This window comes from Sinocyclocheilus rhinocerous, unplaced genomic scaffold, assembly GCF_001515625.1.
Source record: "Sinocyclocheilus rhinocerous isolate Xijiao unplaced genomic scaffold, SAMN03320098_v1.1 scaffold241, whole genome shotgun sequence".
Lineage (NCBI taxonomy): Eukaryota > Metazoa > Chordata > Actinopteri > Cypriniformes > Cyprinidae > Sinocyclocheilus > Sinocyclocheilus rhinocerous.
The window spans coordinates 2,112,673-2,131,255 of record NW_015659312.1 but is presented as its reverse complement, the minus strand read 5'-3'; the positions used below and the strand labels follow the sequence as shown (position 1 = coordinate 2,131,255).

General features: G+C 38.3%; 2 protein-coding genes across 5 annotated transcripts; both read right to left on the bottom strand.

Annotated features, from left to right (window-relative positions):
* Positions 1 to 136: 136 nt before the first annotated feature.
* Positions 137 to 5,045, bottom strand: LOC107723483 (oocyte zinc finger protein XlCOF28-like). 2 transcript variants are annotated; one of them, XM_016532125.1, is made up of 5 exons: positions 4,431 to 4,661; positions 3,975 to 4,150; positions 3,335 to 3,450; positions 1,930 to 2,073; positions 137 to 1,669 (listed from the first exon to the last, which is right to left on the bottom strand). In XM_016532125.1, exons 2-5 carry the CDS (start codon positions 4,117 to 4,119, stop codon positions 881 to 883), a joined length of 1,194 nt encoding a protein of 397 aa, XP_016387611.1. In that variant the 5' UTR covers positions 4,120 to 4,150; positions 4,431 to 4,661; the 3' UTR covers positions 137 to 880. The 2 variants fall into 2 exon arrangements, with proteins under 2 accessions (XP_016387611.1, XP_016387610.1); XM_016532124.1 differs by lacking the exon at positions 4,431 to 4,661 and adding an exon at positions 4,948 to 5,045 and having other exon boundaries at positions 138 to 1,669.
* Positions 5,046 to 5,360: 315 nt separating this feature from the next.
* On the bottom strand, positions 5,361 to 15,997 carry LOC107723481 (uncharacterized). 3 transcript variants are annotated; one of them, XM_016532121.1, is made up of 10 exons: positions 15,887 to 15,997; positions 13,678 to 14,343; positions 12,901 to 13,413; positions 9,182 to 12,609; positions 8,799 to 9,024; positions 8,262 to 8,432; positions 8,012 to 8,101; positions 7,729 to 7,924; positions 7,430 to 7,637; positions 5,361 to 6,937 (listed from the first exon to the last, which is right to left on the bottom strand). In XM_016532121.1, exons 2-10 carry the CDS (start codon positions 14,291 to 14,293, stop codon positions 5,699 to 5,701), a joined length of 6,687 nt encoding a protein of 2,228 aa, XP_016387607.1. In that variant the 5' UTR covers positions 14,294 to 14,343; positions 15,887 to 15,997; the 3' UTR covers positions 5,361 to 5,698. The 3 variants fall into 3 exon arrangements, with proteins under 3 accessions (XP_016387607.1, XP_016387608.1, XP_016387609.1); XM_016532122.1 differs by having other exon boundaries at positions 13,678 to 14,340; XM_016532123.1 differs by lacking the exons at positions 13,678 to 14,343; positions 15,887 to 15,997 and having other exon boundaries at positions 12,901 to 13,067; positions 13,216 to 13,279.
* Between the last annotated feature and the right edge of the window lie 2,586 nt (positions 15,998 to 18,583).

The following is an 18,583-nucleotide window of genomic DNA, read 5'->3' as shown; positions in this document are numbered from 1 at the left end:
GATGTTCAAGCTGATCTTTTTTAAGAGCAAATGCAGTTGTGTTCAAAATGATTATGTAAATTATAATATTAAATGATTTTTCATTTAATGCTTCACAATAAGGCAGAAATGATATCATTACCCCAAAATGATGTATGGTAAAAAGGCAGAAACTTTAATCTGTGATAGCGATAATTCACCATCATGGAAATTCTCTAAGGGTGCAGCATAAATAATAATAATAAAACACTTTCAATTAATTATTGAGACATTTACTTTACTCAAGAGAACTCAGTTGTGGGTAACATTTAAGTTCAAGTCAAATGTCAAGTCATACCTGTAAAAAATGGAAACATCTGAAATCAAATTTAGTCAGATCTTGGCAGAAAACATCATTTAGTAAATCTTTCCACTCACCATTGTACACACTTCTAAAAATAATGTAAAAACAATAACGCATTATATTCATAGAAAAGACTTTAAAAATTTCCAAAAAATAAAGAAAACAACAATATGAAGCCTTAGACAATATAATAAGGCTTTTCTGTGGGTTTCTCTTGATGGTATAAGTTACAACATGGTTACCCTACAAATGAGAATTCAGTCAAGGTATGAATCTTTTCCATGCCAAAGCTATGTACAGATGTCAAGATACAATGAGGCAGCCAAACATGGTTACCATTCGTTAACCGTGAACTCACTACCCTTTGGGTTTCCAGTTTTCAAATAACATGTTCACATAGTGTTGATTTCAAGGGTCACACAGTTGAAGGATCCCCTACTATGTTACAACTTAAAATCTAAAGTGAACCCTGTCCCCACCTACATTTCTATACACAACATTTTTAAAATTGAATTAGTCTTCGGTTAACATACACCCTCAAAATTCTCCCAAACTGAATTATCTCTTTCCGACTGGCTTCTCTTCTTTTCCATGACTCTGTTGATGAGCCTTCAGGTTACTTTCTCTGCCAAAGCTTTTTCCACATGTGGGGCAAGTGTGCCGGCCGGCACTGTGTGCCCTTGCCATGTGGGCCTCCAGCTGCTCAGGTCGGTTAAAACTCTCCTCACACTCTCCACAAGCGTGAGGCTTGCGCTGCGTGTGCTTCTCTTTCTTATGTGCTCGAAGCTGCGCTAGGCTGGGGAAAGTGAGGTCACATTCAGTGCAAGGGATCTGCAGAGCTGGCTGAGGAACAGGTTTCTTGTCATCTTTTTCTGCTTTATCATCTTCTGCCTTGGGCTCCTGGGTAGATTTGACTGGGCGTCCTCGTCTTCCTCCTGTCTTCCCTTCAGCTGTGGCTGGTTTTGCAGAAGCATCTTCTGAATAGTTGGTTTCCTCAGGCTCCTCTGCTTCTTCCTCCTTCTTTTGCTTTGCTTTCTTTTCACCAGCTGCACTGGCCTCCATTTTTGGTGGTCTCCCTCGACGTTTGACGGCGGCACTTCCGTTGCAGTGCCGGTCGCCTGCATGGTTCTCCTGATGTTGCAGGAGCTCTGCCTCTTCTTCAAATCCCCTACCACATTTACCACATCGGTAGGTCTTAGTGGAATCCTCTGCATCCTCTCCGTCCATGGGCACGGGGTGCTGGGCCAAACGATGGTTACGCAAAAGTCCAGGGCTTCGAAATGTCTCGTTGCATTCTTTGCAAACAAACTGACGTTCTGGACATACTTGCCGCCGATGTGTTGTTAACTTGTGGAAAGAAAGTGGCACAAGTTGAAATATTAAACATAGGCTTACAATTAGAATCATGGCATGTGTACAATACATAGCTGGCCATGCTCTCAAACACTACGATAACAATGGCATAACGTTTTTAGTAACTGTATATTGCCTATTTTTGGTAATCAATTTCTCAATTAATTAGAACAATACAATTTTATGCAGAACTTAAGATACTTAATACTCAAATCAAGCATTTTCTGTTTAAATTCATTTAAAACTCCTCTTGCCTCTGAGAATGTGCGGAAACATTCTTGGCAATGTGTACATTTGAAGGGCTTGTCCTCCTTGTTGTGGGTCGACTGATGTTGTGTCAGTTCCTCAGAGGAGGGGAAGGTTCGATCGCACACATAGCATGTGAAAAGAGTATCACACTGTTGATGCAAAGACAACAGGTTTGTGAATATACATTGAAGCAATGAATTAAAACAAATATAATTTAATATGTTTGAATTCATCACACAAGTTTTTTTTTAATTAAATGTATTTCATTAAAAATATCCATTCAGCACAATGTTTTTAATTAGACTTAGGTTATTTATTGTTATATATATATATATATATATATATATATAAGTGTGTGTGTGTGTGTATTGTATTAGTTAAACAATAGTTATATGGTGGCATAAATCACATGCAACTCATACTTAAGTATTATCATAGGATCAAACACGCTACAACAGTTCAAACTGTTGCATCCACTATGTTAAAAATAAAAGGGAAGCACAGTGGAAACAGCTCCTTCCTCTGAAAAAGCATCTTTCACCTGGTGGCAAATTCACAGCTTTCAGTCTGCCAAGTCTGTCAAATAAAGCTGACACCACAATAGCTGACAGTTGTTTAAGGAATTTTCTGTCATTTAAAAACATTAACAGATCATTCAAGTAGTTTCAGTCATTTTGACAGAAAAATCATGTATTTGGTACACAGGTAAAGAAACTCTTCAGGATTTTGTTGCAGAAAATGTTGTTGGCAGTTCATAAATGAAGCTCAACAAAATAAGGATGTAATCACCAAACAAATGTAATCAAGTGTAAAAGAGTGAAGCCAGTGGTGTTTTTCAGATTCAGTGAGAATAAGATTTACATAGAGTAAACACTGTTTCTCTTTGCTTTCCTATTTTATTAGTCATTTCACTTGGGTTAATGGAGTGCTTGCACCAACAAAAATATATCCACTCATCTCTAGGGACATCTGCAAGCTTTTGTGAAATTCAGTGGCGTTAGAAGAACGCTTTAACAACAGACACAAAGCAACACATCCTCACTCAATTTTGAGAACTGATACTAGCAAACTAAACTGAGAAACCATTCTAGAGTTTGAAGCAGAAGGTTAATATTTTTTTTGAATATTATGTATATTAATTTTGTTTTGATCAGTTACATTTATTAATTTTAGATGTTTTTATCCAAAGCTGCTTACAAATGAGGAATACCAAAACCAAGAATCATAAGGAGACTATAACACGAGAAATGCTAGCAAACATCATCTAGAACAGTGCTAGTATCTAGTAATAATATTATCTAGAAGTATGACCATATCTACTCAAATCAAACTGTGAATGCTGTAAATGACTGAATCCCAAAAAATCTGAGATATGTGCAATGGTGCTATCAAAGTAATGCTTCAACTAACCTGTTGAAGCTGCTGTTTGTACTCTTCCCGATGACTCTTCTTCATATGCCTTTCCTTGGCTTTTGAGTTGCAGAAAGTAATAAAACATTGGAAACACTGCAGGCTTTCATGCTGGTCTGAATGCAGAGAGAGAGAGAGAGAGAGAGAGAGAGAGAGAATGACAAACTTAAACACCAGTATGGGAGACAATGCTAATTACAAGTTTATAATACAACTATATACCTAGTGTAACAGCAAGGTATAAAATGGGCAAACAGCAGACATTAAAAAAGCATTTAAAAGTATAACTTAAAATAAAAGTAGAAGAAAAAAGGATTTAGGATTTTAGAAATGTGATAAAGTATAGCACAATATTATTAATCCATTAATATATGTATCCTGGGGTATTTCAGTAATCCTGTTTTTTATTATTATTATTAATCTTACTCCCCAAGACTTAAAAAAAAAAAAAAAAAAAAAAGATGAATTTTTCCATCCCAGCTTTTAAAAAATGCAAAAACACCATTCACCATTACACTATTTGAAAACTGGCGTAACACTAGCTTTATGCAACAGGTGCCCATGAGAAACATACATTTAAACCGGGGGTCTATCCATAATTGATTATAGTACGAAATCAAGGATTTTCCTTCACACTCACATGACTGAATGACAGGTGGTGGTGCATGTTCCTGAATGGTGGTGGTGTAGGTATCCTCTGTCTTCTCAGAGGGCAGTTCAGCAGGGGCAGCAGCCTCTCCTCCGGCCATTACTATCTCCTCTATATTCAGTATGTTAGAGTCCATTATGCGGGATTAAGAATTCAATGTACGCCTGCTGTAAATACAAAAGAGACGATAGTCAATCAATCTAGCCTATGTAACGTTATACAAATATGTACGGTATAAACGTATTGCAGTGTGCAAGTAACACAAAAACCCGTCATACATTTACAAAGCGCCACTCAAATTATTAAATAACATAAGGATGCAACTAAACCGTTTCTACATCAGTTCTCAGATATGTTTTCACACTGCTGAATAAGTAACGTTAAAGTCACCTGAGCCACTGAAACACACAACATAGCAGACGTGCTTAGTAACATATATTTCCATACCTTTGTTTCACACACCAAGAACTCAACATCACAGCAGCCTAAAATTTTGGTTCATAATATAAAAATATGGTTTCATTTTAGAAAACAGGGGGTTAGGAGACCAAACGTCTCCAATCGCGTGTTTTAGAGCCGCCTGCCGTTTGTTCGCATTAACTAAGCTATGCTAAGCTAAATAAAGCTAACGGCTAACGAGGCCTACAGGGCCTTAAGCTTCTGGAAACCAAACCAATGCTATGTAGCTAACTAGCTCATTGCCTAATGTGTTGAAATCAGTCCCACTACCGATGCATCGAAACCGCTTTAAAAAAAATAAAAACTTTAGCTGCTTGAACGGAGCTATGCGTTTATATTTGTATTAAGCTGCTGTTACATTAGCCAACTGCTGAGTTCGAGGTTAAACTTGGTGCAGACTAACAACCAAGTTCGCTGGCCAAAAACAAAGCCCAAAAAGAGGGAAATATTTATATTTTAAGTTACTTAAATTTCAGTCTTAAAAATAATTTAGCAGAACTCTTACCTTAAAGAGAATATCCCTTTTGCCTGGAGGGAAAAGGCATAAGCCAGACATACATTTGAAAATAAATGGGACGCAAACGTGTAGTCAGTGACCCGCTGTTAGACTAAAAAAAAAAGCTGCATCACGTGCCAAGGCGTCTGCTGTACTTTCCATTGTGTTCATCCAAAAGCAGAACAGGTATGGAGATGGCCTGTTTGTCATGCAAAATAAGTTCATGGCTTCTAAAATGAGATAACATTGTTAATTGTGTGGCCCTTGTATAAAATAATTGCATATGCAAAGAAACTATTCTATAATTGAACTGGTTAGATATAAATGCATAAAAGTGTTCATCACAACACTGAGATCATACTATAAAATGTAAAAGCTTTTATTTCATACAAATACATTGAAGATGCCTTTACAAAGCACAATGAGCTGGAATCAAACATAACATTCTAAAATTAACTTTTCCTTTTAGGAAATAGAAACCAAACAATGCATGGGACACGTTCTAATGTTTGCTAGGTTTAAAATACAATAACATTTCAGTATCAACATAAAAAGAAAATATAACAATCACAATATAACATTCATTATACATCCAAATGGGCTTATTTGAGTATTTGCACAAGTACAAAACCTGGACAAAAATAGATATGGATGGTTCAGGATTTGTTTTGAGTCAAGATGAGCAATAACTTAATGATTAACCATCTTATTTAAGTAAATGAGTAAAAGTTTAAGTTAAAATGGGCACAGTCTGTATGCCTCATGAAGACCCCTGACTGTGAAACTTCAGGAAGCAGTTGTGGTTTCGAGAAATGCACAGGAACACACAGCATTTAAGACACCGCACACGTGATGTCCTCTCACAGCCCCCGAATCGACACCTCCTGGCCTCCTCCCCCTCTGCCAGCTGCTCTGGCCAGTGTCCAAAGCCATCATACCGTGTATGTTCATCAGGCAAAGGGGTCTCAAGAACCTGAGAAGGTCTCGAGTTTGTATCTGGACTGTGTAGTTTTGAAGCAGGAGGGCAGGGAGGTGATGAGTCTTGTGCGTCAACACCACTGGAGAGAATCAATGCTTTGGCCACCTCCAAACGAAATGCCATAAGTGATAACAGATCTGTAATATGACTGTAATCTTGCTTGTACTGTATCCATGCATTTACTAAAACCAGATCGATCAAGTCCCAGAGAACAGACTGCGGCCAAGCACTGACTGCCGAGTTTGTGCAGGGTGTGCGATAAAGACTTCTCAAGTCACGGTTAAGATTTGCAGCCTTAATTGCTCGCTCGAAGCCACTGACAAGAGATGTTGAACGAGGTTTTTCCTTTACCACTGCCGAAAGGATAAAGCCATGATGACATCTGAAAAGCTTGAGTTTTCCATCCGAGCTCACAAACTCATCACCTATTTGCCCTCTTGCCCCACCAACCTTGCCAGCGCTTTGCACACCAGCCGCTAAAAGATGCTCTAGCATAGAAGGTGTAGAAAGCTCTGGTTTGCAAAGAAACACCATCCCTTCGTTTCTCTCCTTACCTCTAGAGACCATTTTCTCAACTACATCTTCTCTATTGGAGTCATCTACACTCAAGATGAAGTCCACAACCAACCCTCCACCATTTATGACAACTGTGTGAAGTAATGAATGGGTTGGGCGTCTTTGAAAAGGAAGGGGGTACTGGTCGACCCCATAGTTTCCATGTCGCTTCAGTGCCCGACAACAGTCTTGAACTCTTCTTATCAACGGCATTACCTTCCACAAAGGATCTGTCTTTAAGTTTGTGCAATTATGTGCCTCATTACTGTGAGCTTCATTACTCTGTTCTGGCTGGTCTCTATTCCTTTCTTCAGACTGCTGATCGCTACTCGTCCCCGCAGAAGCTCCACCAGAACTGGCCAGCTTCACTTTACGAGTAAGCTCACAGAATTTTGAAGCCGACATGGTATCAGAGATCAGAGGTACTCGTGTGCAATCTTCCCAGTAGAGCTTTGTGCTTGGAAACTTTGTGGTAAAAAAAAAAATGACAAAGAGAGACAACAATAAGATGGAGACAATATCATCTTAAAACATACCAATGATTAGACTAAAATCAATACATTGTATATTTTAAACATGACAAAATAAATGACATTTTTAATGCAATTAATTTTTTCAACATAACCTCATATTTATTATTCTATGTTTTGCACACTTTTTAAACCTTGCACTGATGTTTAACCCAAGAAAACAAAATGAGCAAAAAATAACAAAAATGTCATAAAAATGGTGCAAGTTTTTTTTTGTGACTTTTTCACTTGACAAATTCACATAATGGTAATAAAAACATGCAAACCAATATAAAGTCGAACAAAATCATATTATTTAATAAACAGTTATAGAATTATGCATTTTCTTGACTATTTCAAATCTTTTTCCAATACTAAAATGTCAAGGACAATGTTTGTCACCATCTTTTGGGAGTGACCCATTTTTCAAATGTTGTCATGTACTAACCTTCAGAGTTCCCATTGCAATGTGGATTCCCACATACTGTGCAACCTCTTTTTCTGTAACAAGGTTCGGCAGTTTTGATGTTTCCCTTGTGCAAACAGCAATTTCATTCCACGTGTCCAAACTAAAATACTGATTGAAGTAGTTAATGGGCTTCCAGTTGAGCTGCCTCTCTGGTTCTGTGTGCCTTGTTGGAGAGGCACCCACGTTTCTAAAGAACAGAGAAAAAATGGCTGTTAAAGACTGCTGAGTAACAGTAATTTGGCACACCTAGTATTTTATGTTATGCCAACAATACTCACGTTCTGCCACTTGGACTACATCTCTCTACACCATTTTGATGTACTGTACCATTACTCTGTATTCCATGGTAACAGGACATCACAATGGTTTCAGCTTCTGGTTCAGAGTGGACATTATCGGCATCATCCGTGTCTGAATTCTCCGAAAGGAATTCTAAAAAGCCTCGAGTTCTCTGCTGTTCAGCACTAACATCACCTACAAATACAATAAAGCACATTCTTAAACTAAGCTCACGGGACAGACTACACCTTAAAGCCTTAAACTACCTATTCTTTTATTTACCCTCTTCAGATGTTGTGTATAGATGTTGCATGTCCATTTGTACCGAACCCACCCTGACTTCCTCACATTCTTCAATTCCAGATGAAGTCCCTACAGGTGTTATAGTTTAGAAGTTATAGGTGGGACAGATTACTGATGACATACAAAAACACACATATGTATTCAATATTGCAATTAACTAATAAAAAAAAAAAATTTACTCATTTTTTTCTTATATATATATCTTATAAAATCCAGCATTGTCTCTCACCTGCAAGTTCCCCCGAATTCAAAAATGTCTGATCCGCTTGAGAAGGCTCCATTAAATGTTCCCTCTCTTCCTCCTTAACAGGATAAAATATACATTGCTTGCTGAAGGACTGCAGGGGTACTACATGAGAGTCCGAGGAGGTGCCATCTCTGTTCGTATAATTGGTCTTATCTAAAAGAGGAATAAAACAAATGAAAAAAAGACACACAAACGTATTTTTTCCACAAATTTGGAAAAATAAATATATCAATAAATAAAAAATACGTTTTAATAACAACATTTTTGCAGAAAGGGTACACCAGAAAACTTTTTGTAAAATGTATTTTCTTGATACTGCTGTATTAACACAAATAAATAGACATAAATAAATGAATCAATGGTAATAAAAAGCATTTCTATAAATAAAAAATTATTTTGCAGACAAGCGGCACCAACTATTGTATTAGAATTAAACTATTCTGTACTTAGATTCTGAACTATTCTGTATTAGAACAGAAACTAACATTTATTCAGTTAAATAATTTGGTTAAAACTGACCTTGACATGTAACGCGTTGATGATCCACAGGCTGGAGTGCCTGAAACATCTCATTTGTAGTCAAGTGGTCTTCCGCTTTGACAAAAAACATTTGTACTCCACGCATTGCACCACTCTCAGAAGAAATCAGACTGTGGTGAGCCAGATTTGAAGAACGTTCTTCTATTTTCACGTCAGCTGATGTGTTAGCTGAAGTCACTTTACTGGTATCCAACGAGGAGTTTGCCTTTAATGAGAACATTAGGTAAATGTGATACATAATACATTACTTGACACAATAAATACTCGATACTCTCTAAAAGGTTTAAAAGATTTTTTAAAAGTCAATACTCAAATGCTAAAGGACAACATCTGAAGAGTCTGGAAAACATGCAAAACACTACCCTAATCCGACTTTGGGTGTTTGGATTTTCCATATTTCTCTCCCGAGCAGTCAAGAATTTTTCCAGTATGATTCCAGGTGAGCTGCCGTCTCGAACCAGCTCTCTAGATTCTTCAAACGAACTGTCTCCAGAGTTTACAATATCCATTACACTTGTGGTAACAGAATCCAACTCAAAAACAACCTGTTCCTCAGGAGCCTCCTCAGAAGACAATGGTTGACAAGTTTCAGAGGCATTAACTCCATTCTTGTCCTTTTCTTTGTTCTTTCCCTCCAGAGTATCAAGTATACACAGATGATAGAGAACGTGGCATTCTTGTGGATCCTTATTTCCTTCAATGTCCTTTTTACTTCTGTTTTCTGTGCTAGTTCTTCTTCCAAGCGGTCTCTTGCTACGGCTTTTTCCAACTCCTTTCTTACCTCTTGTTGCAGAATTTTCTCCCATCACTCTTTTATGATCATCAACTCTACGTACAAGTACCTCCTCTTCTTCTTGCTTTATCTCTGGTTCAGTAAGAACATTTTGAGTCAATATTACACTGGCATCTTTTGCAGACTCGTGAGCCTGAGAACCTAGATTGCGCACTTCATTTTTAAGCTCTTGAGAGTCACCTGAAACATTATTTATCTGAGTGTTATGGTTCTCTTCCACATTTTTTTCACCAACCATGACTAAATTAACATCTGAAGGAAGTTCTTCTTTAATTTCTTCCTCCGCTGCATCTTTGAGTTCAGCGCAAGATGTTTCTGTGATAGACCTGACCCCATTACTCTGTGCTTTTTCTGACCCATTCTCACTAGTATTTTTTGTGTGCTCCTGGGTCACAATACTTTTGCCTAAGGCTAGGGTTGAAGCCTGGGAGGGAATCTCGCAAACTTCTAAAGGATTTTGCTCAGGAGGCTGCTCAAGTCCAGAAACAATTCCTTCAAAATCTTTGACTCCTCCTTGTTCCTTTCCTTCAACACCACCAGAAGCAAGTGTCAAAGAAGGAGACGGACTTAACGCTGGGAATGACAGTCTTTCTCCCACAATCTCCCCCACCTCAGTCTCCATGTCCCAATCTGTTGCAACCTGAATTTCAAAGACATTAGGTAAAATGCATTTTTCATTAGGACCAGGTCTTATGACTCGTTTTTTAGCAACATCAAATGTCTCATCTGGGAAGGCCACCTTTCCAGCTGAGTGCCAGGATGCCATGTGTTCCTGTAAAGCAGACACTTCTGAGAACATCTTTCCACAGTCCTGGCACCCAAGAGTAAGTTGAGAATACGGGGGGCTCAAGGCAATTTCCTGGTCTATCTTTGTAGGAGCTTTGCGTTTCCGTACAATTTTGGGCTTTGTAGACACAGAACCAGGGCTGTTCTCAACAGAGGGCATTTCAAATAAAAGGGGCTCTCCCTGATACTCCAACAAATTATTTTCACCTGATTTTGTTTTCTTTTGGTGTGCTATATTCAAGGATTTGATCGGTGCACTTTTTGTTTTTTTCAGTACCTTATCACACTTGCTTGGGGGTGATTTCTCGAGTTCAGTAGCATCCAACTTATGCACCTTCAGCTGAGGCTGCTTGTGGCCTTTTAATAAGAGCAAAGCTTGTTTCTCTATGTGAGCCAGGTCTGTAACATCATGGCTAGATTTACCCTGTGTAACTTTATGCTTGGGTAATTTGTGGTTATTCTTCTTCCTAACCTTGGGTTTCTTGGGACATTTCTCTTCAGATTTTTTTCCCTGCTTCTTTTTCTTTCGTACAGGTACCAGTGCTTCATCTTGGTGAGCCTCCTGGACAGAGTTTGCCTTCTTGTCCAAATTGTTTTGATTCTTCATTTTTCTCTTCTGGGGTTTCACTTGTTGTGTTGCTTCTGGTTCTGCCAAAACAGTGTCTGATGAATTAGTGAGAGTTGTCTTCACTTCTGCTTCTGAAGGACTTTCAACCTCCTTTCCTTTTTGATCTTTTTGGTTTAAATTCAGTTTATTGTCATGCTGAGACAATATAGGAACTTTGTCTTGATCACTAATTTGCTGGTTCTGGTTTTGTTTGGTTTTTGATGTTTTTATTACCTTCGGTTTAGAGGATTTTTTCTTCTCACTTGGTCCAAATTTGACAACAAGCTTTTTGTTCTTTGCCTTTTCTCTTTTTTTAGTCATTACTTTTGATGAAGTATTAACTTTCTTGGTTGATGCTACCTGACAATCACATACTGTACTTGCTTCCTTAGTCTCTATTTTGTCAGCCAATTGTTTCTTAGATCTTTTTTTCTTTGTTGGAAGTTTCTTCTGAACAAAAGGGAAATCCTGTAAGCTGGCTCTAGTCTGGTCTTGTGTAAGCACAGAGCTTTGTTGAAGGTCAATTACGTTGTCATTCTGCACACTGTTGAGAGAATCAGGCTGAGATTGTGGTTCCATTGGCAAGGATGGTTCTTTCTCTGATTTAGCTTGGTCCTTTTGAGCTTGGATTTCCTGAAGTTCTTGAGGTTCACTTAATTTGACTATATCACCCTGTTCAATTACCACCAGTGACTCAGATTCCACTGACAATTCTGTTGAATCTAGCATTTGTGCAGGACATGGCATCTCTACATTGGTAACCGTTTCCTCTAATGCTACTGTGTCAACTGGCACATTGTCCTCCTCCACATGATGAGACTTTGCAGTTTCTGGTTGAGGAATTAAAGGTAGTTCATTGTTTGTTTCCAACGCTGTAATGCCTTGTGTGAATGGAATATGTTCCTCTGCTATTTGTGCCATCTCATTAACAGAATCATTCTGTGGTGCTTCAACCTGTAAAGGTGTTTGATCCAGCAAAACAGAAGTTTCAGTCTGTATCGGTATAAGTTCAAGGTGAATTTCATCCATTTGCGTTTGGACTTCTGTTTGTGTCAGTTCAACAGCTGTTAATTGGGTCTCTGAGTTTTCTGATGAACTAATTTTTTCCTCTTGTGACAGAACCTTTTGTTGCATATCTCCAATTTCTGCTGGCAACTGAAGGTTAATTTGCTCTGTTTTTGACGAGTCTGTGTCAGATTTCTCACATTGTGTTGGCTGAATGGCTGATTGAGTAAAATTCACATGCAATGGTTGCATTAATGGCTGTGGATGGGGTGACCCAAAGCTTTGTGGCTGCAAAGGCAATATAACCAACTGATTCACTTTCTGCACATTTCCAAGTTTCTCAATTAGCCTTTTAATTTGCTCAGGATCCAGCTTATCCATTTGATGTGGTGCTGGTCCGACAGTTTCCATGATCAGAGTCTGTGGTTGTCCATTTGCGGGCTGTGTCAGAGCAGGTCCAGGTGCTTTTAGTTGTGGCACCATCACAGTGCTACTTTGTGACTCTTGAGAGTGTTTATTTCTGATGTGAAGAAGTTGTGCTTTAGAAGTCTTGAAGACTGCAGCACACTGTGAGCATGGGAATTTCCGCTCATTTTTTCCTGCAGAAAAATAAAAAGTATAAAGAAATCAGATGGTCAGCACAGCAACATTTACATCTGCAATGACACTGAATTGTTAAAGAGGATCCATTTTCATCCTTCTAATCATATTTGATCTTTAAAGTGAGTGATGAAAGCACAGTATAATATAAGGATGCACAATTTATTGGTACCATATTGGTTATCAGCAGATATTAGAATTTAAGTTATTGGTATAGTATATATCAGCAGATATTGGATATGAGATTATCTTTGATGTCTTTTTAGTGTTTTAAGGTTTTGGTCATTTACCTTTATCCCTCTTTTTCTTTGTGGTGGTTGAAGCATTTGTCTGGTTATCTTCTTTCTGATGTTTTTCTAAGTGGTGCTGAAGAGACTTGGATGCAGAAAACTTTCTACCACATTGTTTGTACATGCAAACAAAAGGCTTTTCCTCTGTGTGTACCCGTTGGTGGTATCTGAGCAAAGTAAAGGTTTTGAAAGGCTTGCCACACTCTGAGCAGGTGTATCCATGTTTGCTGAAGTGACATTTTTTTTTGTGACTTGTTAGTTCACAGGATCGGTAGAAGGCTTCACTACAAAACGGGCACTTAAACCGCTCGTTACCCGTGTGTGTGCGTTGATGGGCCATAAGCTCTGTGGAGGTGGTGAAATGCTGATCACAAACATAGCAAGTAAAGAGAGCATCTCCCAGCATGCATTGCTGATATTCTGCAGGGTGGCTCATTTTAAGGTGCCGTTCTTTGCTTTTGGAGTCACTGAAGATGATGTGACATTCTATGCACTGCAGTGAGAGCTGGTATGCTAGAAGTTGGTATTAAAAACAAAACAATGCATATTAGAAAAGTGAGTCATATCAAATAAAAAAAAGAGCAAGTTATGACAATTTTATTAAAAATTTATAAAAAAATTAAATGCATGAATGAATCGTTCAAAATAAGACCAGTAATATGCATTAAGAAAATAATATCAATTTCAGTTTCATGCCGACATTTGTAAATATATGAGGGCCGTAACAATATTTCATCTAGGCTATGGGGAAACACACATAAGAGTCAAACAACTTACAGGTGAGAGGTATTACTTTGGCCATGTCAAGTTTCAAAGGGTTAAATTTGTCCTTCTTTGGAGGGATGTTCTTTCTGTCGGCATCGTCTACTGTACTTCCAGTTGATGATTTAATATTGGCACAAGTTTTTGGTGTTTCATTTGAGCTTATGGGCTCTACAGGCATACAACTTGCAGCCATACAGTCTGATGAGCTTGTTTCATTGGATGCATGCTCACATCCCACTTCTGTCACAGTATTCGAACTCGACTCAGCCAGACTTGTCTGATTTTTGCAGTGAAAGCCTTCAAAGTTGGCAGTTTCATCTGAACACCCCTCTTTAACGGCTTCAGGTTGTGTGCTGTCCTCTTCTGTTGCTGCAGGAAGTGCACAATGCTCCACTGTTTCCTCTACAGGGGTAACAGGCTCTATTATTGGTGGTGCCGGGACATAGAGGCCCAGCTTCAACTCAAGGCCACTGTTTCGTTCTGTGCCCTCTGTAGCCTCTATTCCATGTACAATACTATCTAATGGTGCTTCCACAGGAGACAGGCGGTCTGAAAGTGAAAGCTGCTCATTGTGCAGATTTGCTTCAGGAGCAGATGGTTCACAGAGTGGGTCATTAGCAAGTTCCATGCTGTTCAACTTTTGATGTGTTAAATTGAATTCAGATCTCTAAAGCTCTGCTAAAATAGACAAAAAGTATGCAAGTTAATTGAGAAAAATAAGAGGAACACACTAAAAACATAAATACACATCCAATGTCACAATGCACCATACAGTTTTGAACAAAAAAAAAATGCTAAAATTTACCACTGTATAATTGTATAACTCTGGATTCTTTAGACATGTTAGCATGTAAAGATCAATAATTAGCATGGTGGAAGAAGTGAGCCTATAAAGCCCAGTCATATCTAAGTTTCTTAAGGATATCTGAGCAGCCTTCCAATAAAGTGGGCCTTACACAAACACTCTTATGTTTTGACACAGACTGACAAAATTAAACTGATTTATGTAATTGGCAACATGACAAGATCACAAGAAGGCTTTTCCGAATGGCGGCTTTAAAGACACAGGAACTAAAACAAAGCATTTCAGGCAGGGGGTATGTTAGAGCATTTCAGTTAGAGTATGAGAAAATAATGTGAAATAAATAAATATTTTTTTTTTAACTTTAAATCATGTATGCCTAAATGTATTCTAGAAGACCCCAAAAATAAACTTTAACTTGTAAATGAGCATAATATGGACACTTTAAACCTACTTGTTTGTTTGTTTTTTTATAAAGGAATGCTACATTTTAATGTAAATCCTTCAAATTTTATGAAATAAATGCATTTTGATTCTTTGATACTTAATCAGGCTAACTATTTAAAAAGTGGATTACAGTTATAGTACTTATAGGCACATAAATTTTACAGACATACTGCCACAGATACTTTTCAAATTTTGCTCCGCTAACAAAGATAATTCTGAACAAAGCTAAAGCATAATCTAAGCGTTGCATCTCCGAGCAAAATACAGTTGTGGTGTTTTCTTCCTAAATAAATCAGTGTTTATGAACGAATTGATTCAATGACTCACTCAAAAAATGGTTCCTCTATCAATGTAACCAACAGAAAGAGTTGTAATCCCCACCACTAATGCACAGACTAACAGCCTGTCTGGAACACACACAACACATACAATACCTACATATGGAGTGACACAAACAGTGAAAAGTGCTGTTGGATTATACCAGCAATCTCAGTGCTCAATGAAACTGCAACTAACGGTCTTATAATTAGAACTGTTAGATAAAATAATTGTGTAAATGCAACCAATGCGATGAAACACTCATGTAACAAATTAATGTAGTAGTCGTCTTGGTAAGGTGTACAATACAAAGAAACCAGTACAAGTGGCTATTGATGTGATAAATCTGCCGTCTATGAATGTACATCATCATCACTAGGTTTTGAGACACAGCCCACTTCGCAGGTCCATTCAAATCATTTGAGCGACGAAGGAAAGAGAAGCCGAGATAAAAACGACTACAAGAATATGTCTGTTTACTCTCACTCGTGCAGTGGTAGATCCTTCTACGTTTCGCCAACAAGAGGGTGTGCTGTTCTAACCCATTGTGTGCAAAACTGCCTGTTATGGCGATTGTCTGTGCGCGGTTGTGTGCACAGCCATATAGATGTGACTGCATAGCAATGCATTAACTAATATGAGCCCCAAACTCACCGAATTTCTTTTTTCGTCCTCTTCGCGTCTTTTCTACTCAACATTTCCTTTATAAACCATTGATTTTGCCATTATCTGATGGGCTTCTTCTTCTTCTTCCTTGATGTTTAACGGCGGTTGGCATCTAACTTCAATGGTGCATTACCGCCACCTACTGTACTGGAGTGTGAACCGGAGCTAGACAGAGATAAACTAGCCTGTAACTAGAAGGGACTTCCAACTCTCTTCTCCCCCCTCCCCTTTAATTATTAATAATAATGATTTCTAAAACTGTATTCTATATCCTATTTGCTATACCAGTGTCCTTTAGGAAGCTAAATATATGAGTATGAATATCATTTGAAGTTTTCCCCAGAAGTTCCTTAAGTGAATTCCCTTGCACCGCCAAATTCCTTATGTTTTCTTTCATCTTTATCCTTTCTCTCTCATATTTTTGGCATTCAAGTACCACATGTTCAACAGATTCAATACTTTCACAAAATTCACATCTTCCTGATATATGCTTACCTAAGATATGTAAGCACTTATTTAACCCACAATGTCTAGTCCTTAACCTGAAAATGATTTCTTCCCTTCGATTCCTCCCAGTGATCTTCCCTGTCCCAACCTTCTGTTGTATTCTGTATAAATGTCTCCCTTTCTCCTCTCTATCCCAACTACTCTGCCACTTTTTCATAATTTCCATCCAAATTTTTGTTTTAGCTTCTGCTTTACTTATTGAGATTGATATTTCAACATATTCTCTTTTACTGGCTTGTTTTGCCAAACCATATACTATTTAATTTCCTTTAACCCCCACATGTGCTGGCACCCATGTAAATTTTACCTTCACTCCCAACTGAGAAATCCTTGTGTAACATTCTAGTACCTCATATATTATGTCTTGTCTTGATTGTGACTTAAATGATTGCAAACTCTTTAGGACTGCACTAGAGTCTGAGCAAATTATAACTTTATCTGGTCTTGTTTCTTCTACCCACTGTAGAGCCAACCCGATACCTATCAACTCCACTGTAAATACAGATACTTGATCAGTCTCTTCTGCACCTTAATTCCCATTTTTGGTATTCCGAATGCAGCCCCCGTTTGCCCAGATTGAGGATCTTTAGACCCATCTGTGTATGGGTTTAGACCCATCTACCTTTTTAAATGTCCAGATACCCATTAAACTCCTCATTCAGATTATTACAAAACACTTCACATAAATCCACCTCCCCTCTACTCTTTAAGTGACTATTTAATATCTGCAGGTCCACTATAGGTTCCCAAAACAAACAAGGTGGTCTGACTGGCCATGGAACTGTTGGACCAAATTCCATACCCTCCAAACCCAAGTCTTTTCCAATAGCACCACATACCCATCCAAAACTCTGACTTTTAACCCTTTCATGCTCCCAGCATACCTGCATTACTACTCTAGTGGGGTGGGACCTACCATGTCCTTGTAGGTTTGCCCAATAGTTAGCTGCCAACTGTTCCCTCCTTAAATGTAAAGGCATCTCACCCATCTCTACTTGCAACGCCACTGCAGGTGATGTCCGAAAAGCCCCACTGCATATCCTAAGTGCTTGGGTTTGTATTACTTCCAATTTAGCCAGTGTAGTTCTTGCTGCATCTCTATATGCTATACAACCATAATCTATAACAGACTTAATCAGTGCAACATATATCTCCCTCAATGATCGCCTGCTCGCCCCCCCAGCCCACTCCTGTCAGACACCTCATCACATTTAATACTTTTTTACACTTTACAATAACTTTCTCTATGTGACCTGCCCATGTTAACCTAGCATGGTTAAAAAATACATTCGGCTCCCATACTGTATATCTTCCTGATATATGCTTACCTAAGATATGTAAGCACTTATTTAACCCACAATGTCTAGTCCTTAACCTGAAAATGATTTCTTCCCTTCGATTCCTCCCAGTGATCTTCCCTGTCCCAACCTTCTGTTGTATTCTGTATAAATGTCTCCCTTTCTCCTCTCTATCCCAACTACTCTGCCACTTTTTCATAATTTCCATCCAAATTTGAGTTTTAGCTTCTGCTTTACTTATTGATATTGACATTTCAACATATTCTCTTTTACTGGCTTGTTTTGCCAAACCATATACTATTTAATTTCCTTTAACCCCCACATGTGCTGGCACCCATGTAAATTTTACCTTCACTCCCAACTGAGAAATCCTTGTGTAACATTCTAGTACCTCATATACTATGTCTTGTCTTGATTGTGACTTAAATGATTGCAAACTCTTTAGGACTGCACTAGAGTCTGAGCAAATTATAACTTTATCTGGTCTTGTTTCTTCTACCCACTGTAGAGCCAACCCGATACCTATCAACTCCACTGTAAATACAGATACTTGATCAGTCTCTTCTGCACCTTAATTCCCATTTTTGGTATTCCGAATGCAGCCCCCGTTTGCCCAGATTGAGGATCTTTAGACCCATCTGTGTAAATATCCAGATACCCATTAAAATCCTCATTCAGATGAGTACAAATCACTTCACATAAATCCACATCCCCTCTACTCTTTAAGTTACTATTTAATATCTGCAGGTCCACTATAGGTTCCACAAACAACCAAGGTGGTCTGACTGGCCATGGAACTGTTGGACTAAATTCCATACCCTCCAAACCCAAGTCTTTTCCAATAGCACCACATACCCATCCAAAACTCTGACTTTTAACC